At 51.9% G+C, this 6743-nt stretch overlaps 1 protein-coding gene across 2 annotated transcripts; it reads left to right on the top strand.

Annotated features, from left to right (window-relative positions):
• The first annotated feature begins 312 nt into the window (after positions 1–312).
• Positions 313–6596, top strand: ADRM1 (adhesion regulating molecule 1). Of its 2 annotated transcripts, XM_010148729.1 has the most exons (9): positions 313–526; positions 791–907; positions 986–1109; positions 1539–1625; positions 3908–3989; positions 4216–4445; positions 4718–4875; positions 5648–5750; positions 6371–6596. In XM_010148729.1, exons 1-9 carry the CDS (start codon positions 317–319, stop codon positions 6475–6477), a joined length of 1218 nt encoding a protein of 405 aa, XP_010147031.1. In that variant the 5' UTR covers positions 313–316; the 3' UTR covers positions 6478–6596. The 2 variants fall into 2 exon arrangements, with proteins under 2 accessions (XP_010147031.1, XP_010147032.1); XM_010148730.1 differs by lacking the exon at positions 1539–1625 and having other exon boundaries at positions 4216–4337; positions 6371–6594.
• The last annotated feature ends 147 nt before the right edge of the window (positions 6597–6743 follow it).

Here is a 6743-nt window from a genome sequence, read left to right as displayed (position 1 = left end):
GCATCCACAACATCTCTGGGCAAGATGAGTGGTACAGGAGGGCCTTGATCCCGTGAACCGTGATAGGGACCGGGGAAGGAAGCGTCGGGGCGAGGGTGGTTTCGTTTTGACGTTCCGTAGCAGATTGGCTCCTCCGTCTTTGCGGAGATACGCGGAGCGTCTCCTGTCTTCATCCTGCTTTAGCCCCACTGGGTCACCCTGGGGTTCTGTGGGCGGCGAGACAGGTTCCATTTGTGGGACTCACTGTAATTTGGTACCGAGAAAAGCAAACAGGGTGAGGTTTCTCATCATACCTGCTGCTCGCTCTCTTACCAGGATGTCTTCAGGTGCACTGTTTCCAAGCCTGGTCCCAGGCTCCCGTGGCTCTTCAAGCAAATACCTGGTGGAATTTCGAGCAGGGAAAATGTCCCTGAAAGGCAGCACGGTAACCCCAGACAAGAGAAAAGGCCTTGTTTACATCCAGCAGACTGACGACTCGCTCATTCACTTCTGCTGGAAGGACAGGACTTCGGGCAACGTTGAAGATGTGAGTATGGGTTTGTGTTCTGGTGCTGAGGTGTTAAGCTGCGGTTTGTCTTGTTTGTGTTCCGCTGGCATTGCTGGAAAAGCTTCTCCAAGACAAATTAGGATGAGAATGCCACTGTGGCCTAAAAGGCCTGCACTTCCAAATCCTCTCTGCTTTGAGAGCAGATGGAAGAAGATGTGGGGAGGAGGGCAGAGGTCTTTGGGAGGCTCAAAGGAATATTGATGTATTTCTTCAAACACTTGTTCCTGCTGCCGTATTTTCCAGGATTTGATTATTTTTCCTGATGACTGTGAGTTCAAGAGGGTACCTCAGTGCACTACTGGCCGTGTGTATGTATTGAAGTTCAAGGCAGGATCAAAACGACTCTTCTTCTGGATGCAGGTTTGTGGGAAGTCGGTAATAAGGTCTTGGAACAAAATACTTGCCATTTGCATCGTGCCAAGAACAGCTTTCTTGCAGGAGCCGAAGACGGACAAGGATGAAGAACACTGCCGTAAAGTGAACGAGTATCTCAACAATCCACCAATGCCTGGTGCTTTGGGTGGAAATGCAAGCGGAGGCCACGAGCTCTCGGCGTTAGGAGGTAGAGTCCATTCTCTGCTCCTTCATGCCAGAGGCATTTTTTTTCTTGAGTTTATTTTTTTTAGAATAAGCACTTATAGTTCCCTAGGAAGAAATTCCTGATGGCCGTGGAGGGTGAGTTGGGGACAATGTTAATGCCAGAAGTGTAAACATGCTTTTAGCAAAATAAACTGAGCTGTTGTAATCGGTGCAGGCAGAAAGTTAAGACTGCCAGAAGAAATCTCTGTTTCTCGTAGATTCTCTGGAGTCTTACCTCTTTATGAAGCCAAGTTGCATTTATCTTTTATGAGCATCATGAATCAGTAAACACTTGAAACTGTTTTTTCCATACAGAATGTGATGCCAATTAATCTCCTGCTGTTTGAGCTGGAGTGCTGTGAAAAAAAAACCTATGTGAATATGTTGTGTTTCAGAATGTTTTTGTTTTTAGGTGAGGGTGGCTTGCAAAGCCTTCTTGGAAACATGAGCCATAACCAGCTCATGCAGCTGATCGGACCAACGGGCTTAGGAGGACTTGGTAAAATGCTTTAATATCTTTATGCCAAAATGGTATTTTTCTCCTGCCAGGTTAAATCTTACCTGACAATATTTTCCAGTAGTGCTATTGATTTGAATAGCGCTGCTTTCACGTGAGAAAGCAAGGCCCTGCCTCAAAGATGAGCTCAGGGGCCAAAAAAGAATGCAGGAAACGAAGGGTACCAGAGTCTACACGGCACTCGTCTTAGGGCTTGATCTGCAAGGAACGGCGGTTCCGCTCCTTGCTCCACTGAGTCTTCTGCTTTTTTATTTCCTCCTTTTTCCTACCTCTCTTCTTCCTCCTAAATATTCACTGGACAAGGACTGAAAACCATGGACTCGTTCCACAATTCCCAACCTGTGGAGTTGGGATCCCTTGATCCAGTGAATATTTGTGTGCACAGTAGAGTTCAGGAGGAAGGTTGGAGTGTTCCCGCCCCACAGCACTCCAGTCGGAGGCATAAGGCTCGAGTTAGGGCTTTCTCTCCTGGGCGAAGCTGGGGGGAGCCTGAATCACTGCACTGTCGTTCTGAAGGGGGTGAGAGGTGTGTTGGAGTCCCTGTGGTCTGCTCTTAACGCTGTCCGGTGCTCCAAGTGTTTCCTGACAGGTCGGACCCTCGAGTGGAAGTAGGCACAGGAACACTTGGCAGGTGGCAGTGACTGAGGTTCTGTGCTTGAGCTCCCGAGTCTGTTTTTGTGGCTCTGGCTCGTGTCTTTTTAGCTTCAGGCGCAACTCTCACGTTGGTGGGATGTTCAGATGCAAATCGAATGTCAGTGTTGGAAGATTCTGGCTTTTTAGGCTATGTTTGGAAAAGATCTTCCTTCTTGACGCTTCACGTGACTCCTGTGTTCCTCTTCTGCTCGACACCTTTTCTCAGCAGCTCTTCTTTCCCTGCCTGTACATCTAGCCCTAAGACAGCTTGACATGGAGCTCGCTGCTGTAACGCAAAGAAAACCATCTGCTTGCCTGGGCAGACAGTGGTTGTGGATCTGTGTGGCTCTTCCACCAGCAGCGTCTCGTTCTTTTGCATCTCTCTCAGGACTCCCTGGTGCAGAATTCCTGCAACGAAGGAGCTTTCTGGTTCCTGGGTAAACCTTTCCTAGCAAGGGAAGGGTAGAGTAGCATGCGGTACGGCCTGGTTAGCTTCACCCTGCCGTCCCTGCTGCTGTGGGATGTGTGTGTTACGGGCACGGTTTGTTGCCTCAGGAGGGAGCTGGTGGCTGACTCTGGCCTGCCTGTGTGGCGTCGCCCTGCCGTCCCTGCTGCTGTGGGAGCTCTGTGGCTGGGGGATGTGTGTGTTACGGGCATGTTTTGTTGCCTCAGGAGGGAGCTGGTGGCTGACTCTGGCCTCCCGTGGGCTGCAGCATCAGTTAATCCCGTGTTTGCTGTTGTTCTGTCTTCTGCTGGCGGATAGTTCCCAAAAGGTGGATGATGGATGCAGGTGCTTGTGCAGGGACATGTGCCTGATGAGATGTGGTACAAGAAACCAGTGGGCAGGAGGCGTGTGGCAAATGGAGCGTTGGGCTGACGTGGCTCGGGGGAGTCGGAGGGGGGCAGTCGGTCGCTGACAGCTCCCTGGACGTAGAGGCCAGGCCTTGGCCCAGCTCTTTCAGCTGATGTTCTTGACGCTGCCGTAAGTCCTTGGTAGTTGGGATGTGTGGATGAGAGAGGCCGATTCCGATTTCTCTGGCATACGGCAGCTGGCTGAAAGGCTGCTCGCTGTCAGTTTGCTGCTCGCTGCTCCGCCGGGAGCGCGTTGTTTGTGCGCGGGGCTCTCCGGCCTTTGCTCTGTCTCTGAAATGTTTCAAGGATGCGGTGGATTCCGCCGCTGCACCTCAGCGTTAGGCTGGGAGCTGCAAACCCCAGGTATTTTGGAAACAGCAGTGCCAACTCAGAGGCTGCTGAGAGCCTTGGCTTGAGAGTTTAGAGGAAAGTTGGAATTTTGGGAACCAGTAGATAAGAGGCGGGGGCTGTGTTACAGTGATCGTGTACGTACAGCACACACCAAAGTAATTTTACCTTCATGTACATCTAGAAATTTCATTTCTAAGAAGTGCAGCTCTCTCTAAGGCAGTTTTCTAATAGGGATGCAAGATCAGAAAATGGGAGCTGTTAGTTTATAGAAAGGGGTGGGGGGATTGCTCTGGGCTCTCTCACCCCCTCCTCCTTTATTTTAGCAAATAAAACCTTTCAGGTACGAGTGACCCTCTCTAGAGCAGAGAGGTGCCAAAACCCCAGAGAAACACATCTCTAACCCTGTTCTTCGTTTATGTTTACGGAAGGTGGGCTGGGCGCGCTGACGGGTCCGGGGCTGGCCAGTCTGCTTGGAAGTGGGGGACCCCCGACCAGCAGTTCGTCATCCAGGTAGGATGCCTCTCCGGTCTGGGTTTGGAGTATTTTTGTGACGTAAAGTTGCCGTTCCTGTGGGAGGAATCGTGGCCCGCCCAACAGGAAATAGGGAATTAAGACCCTCTCTAAACTCAGGGTGTAGGAGCCCTTCGTATCGTAAGGGCTTGAAAAGAAGCTTTTCGGAATACAAGAGGTGAAGTTGTGCTTTGCAGGGAATTAATTCTACTAATTACTTCTCCAGCTCTCGCAGCCAATCAGCTGCCGTGACGCCGTCTTCCACGACCTCTTCTACACGTGTCACGCCTGCCCCGTCCGTTCCCGCGGCTGCGTCTGTGACCAGTCCGAGCCCCGTCCCGAGTTCGGGTAACGGCACCAGCTCAGCCGCCAGCCCAACCCAGCCCATTCAGCTGAGTGACCTTCAGAACATTCTCGCGACTATGAATGTGCCGTCTGGAGCAGGAGGACAGCAAGGTAACGGTGCTCCGAGCAGGCACCTCTTGGATCCAGGATCCTTGGGAGCTGTCTTACTGTCCCTATCCTGTTCCAAATTGGTTTGAAAGGTCTCTTAATTTGGGTTTTTTTTGTTCTTTTTGCCATTTGAGCACTGCTCTTGGCTGCTTCAAGTGTCTTATTCTCACTCCAAACTACGTTTCAGTACTCCTCCGACTGGATCATTGGTTTATGTGACACAACATGGTGTTTTGTGCAGAGTCTAACACCCCACTGGTTTATTTTCTTCCTAGTTGACCTGGCAACTGTTCTGACTCCCGAGATAATGGCTCCCATCCTGGCCAACGCTGAAGTTCAGGAGCGGTTGATGCCTTACCTTCCCTCGGGGGAATCTCTGCCGCAGACTGCAGAAGAGATTCAGAATACCCTGACGTCTCCCCAGTTTCAGCAGGTAGACGCCGAGTGTCACGGGAAGGCTGTTCTCCTTCCCTCCTCCCCGTGCACGTGATTCGCCCTGCCCTGCTTTTTCGGGTTCTGCTCAGGGCAGGCAGTTGCTGGGTAGCGGTGGAAAGGGGGAGGGGTGTGATTTAAGGGGGCACTAGTTCTTCCTTCCCGTGGTCGCCCACGGGCAGAGCAGAGTGTTTTTTACTTTTTCTTGTGGAATTGGGCTTTACCTTTTCCTTTTATTATAAACGCTCTGGGAAATGAGAGGGGTAGGAGCAAACTCCTCATTCTCTGTTGAGGGGTGGCTTGTCAGCCGTCTCCCTAAAGGTCATGCCAGGTGTCTGAAGGGAAGAGATCCTTGTGTTTACACTCCTTGTTCCTCCTAAGCACTACTGTCTTCCAGAACTGGCTGTGTGTGAGTAAAGCTGGCCAGTTTGAACCAGTTGACGCTGACCGAAACCTGTCCATCTGCAGAATTTCGGTGGCCGAGATGACTGTTTTTAGTTTAGAGTACGGCAATTCTTTTGTGCAGACACGACTGGCAAACAAGGGATGTTTTTAATTGGTGATTTGAGAGTATCTGCATTTGGATAGATGTTGTCCGAGCTGGGTCGGTGTGTTGCTCGGTCTGGCAGGGCCTACCCGTGCGTGCTTACACCTGGTGAAGCACAGGCCTTGCTCCCGACGGCAGAGTCTGCACGGGGCCCGCGCGCGGCAGCTGCCCGATGCCGGAGAAGCACGGTGCAAACTGTTCCTACGTTGTCGACTCCCGTTCACAGGCCCTGAGCATGTTCAGCGCTGCCTTAGCTTCCGGACAGCTCGGCCCGCTGATGAGCCAGTTCGGCTTACCCGCAGAGGCGGTAGATGCGGCGAATAAAGGCGGTAAGTGTCGGTGCTGCTGGGAGCACGGTGAAGTGGCCTCGTGGGGTTGTTGCCTTGCGCTCCGCCCAGCCGTTGAGCGCGGAACGTCGGGATTCGGGGCTGAGTCCCTGTCAGACGCCGACTCCTGCGCTGTGCCTTTCCGCGGTGAAAAGGCGAGCGGCGGCTCGGGTGTTGCCCAGCAGACGCAGCGGCGTGTCGGAGAAGTCGGGGTTCCGCACGGAGATGAGCTGGGCAGCCTCGGGTTGTTCTTGTGGCAGAGGTGGCACAGTCACCTTGGTCGGGAACGCCCTTCTCCTGGGCGTCTGGAACGAGTCACTTGGCACGAGCGCGCGGCTGTGGCCTGCCGTGCCAGTTGTCCCTGATGAGCCCTCAGCACCCACAATGGCAGTAACTGTGGTCTGAGGCTGCCTGTGCCCCCCGTTTAAGGGCAGAAAGCACCCACCACGTCAGGGAGACCCGAATGTGTGTTACATATCGAAGGAACAGTAAATTCTTCATCCCTGCTAATAGTTTACTAAAGCAGCTGTTTATTTCCTAAGTAAGGAAGTTTAACCTCGTGTGGACAGTAAACTCCAGCCCAGAAAGTGTAAAGTTAGTTAACTGGTGTGTTTAACTTCCAGATGTAGAAGCGTTTGCCAAAGCAATGCAGAACAGCGCCAAGTCAGATGCCAAGGAAGGAGACGCCAAGGACAAGAAAGACGAAGAGGAAGATATGAGTTTAGATTAAGTTATTTGCGCTTCCTTACAGATACTCCTAGATACTAACTTAAGCAACTGCAGTAGGATTACTAACTTCATATTATGCTTATATAAATCTACAAATAAAGAAAATTCCTTTATCTGCCACGCTGTTCTGGGTCTGTCACACACCCTTGGGCCGTGCTTGTAGGGTGTTTTCAGCGAAGGTGCTGCTGTTCAGCTTCTGCATCAGCCAGCCCTTCCGACAACCGGCTTGGGCCCTGTGCTTAGGGGTAACGCGCACCGGAAGGGCAC

This window comes from Eurypyga helias, unplaced genomic scaffold (genome assembly GCF_000690775.1).
Source record: "Eurypyga helias isolate BGI_N326 unplaced genomic scaffold, ASM69077v1 scaffold44763, whole genome shotgun sequence".
In the NCBI taxonomy this organism is placed as follows: domain Eukaryota; kingdom Metazoa; phylum Chordata; class Aves; order Eurypygiformes; family Eurypygidae; genus Eurypyga; species Eurypyga helias.
The sequence above is the reverse complement of the archived record's forward strand: the minus strand, read 5'-3'. Positions and strand labels throughout refer to the sequence as shown.

What these genes read in the sequence shown, in the direction of transcription:
- ADRM1 (XM_010148729.1), top strand. Translation starts at nt 317, where the DNA reads ATGTCTTCAGGTGCACTGTTTCCAAGCCTGGTCCCAGGCTCCCGTGGC. An exon ending in AACGGGCTTAGGAGGACTTG is followed by an intron (nt 1,626 to 3,907) that starts GTAAAATGCTTT and finishes TGTTTACGGAAG; the next exon opens with GTGGGCTGGGCGCGCTGACG. An exon ending in ACCAGCAGTTCGTCATCCAG is followed by an intron (nt 3,990 to 4,215) that starts GTAGGATGCCTC and finishes TTACTTCTCCAG; the next exon opens with CTCTCGCAGCCAATCAGCTG.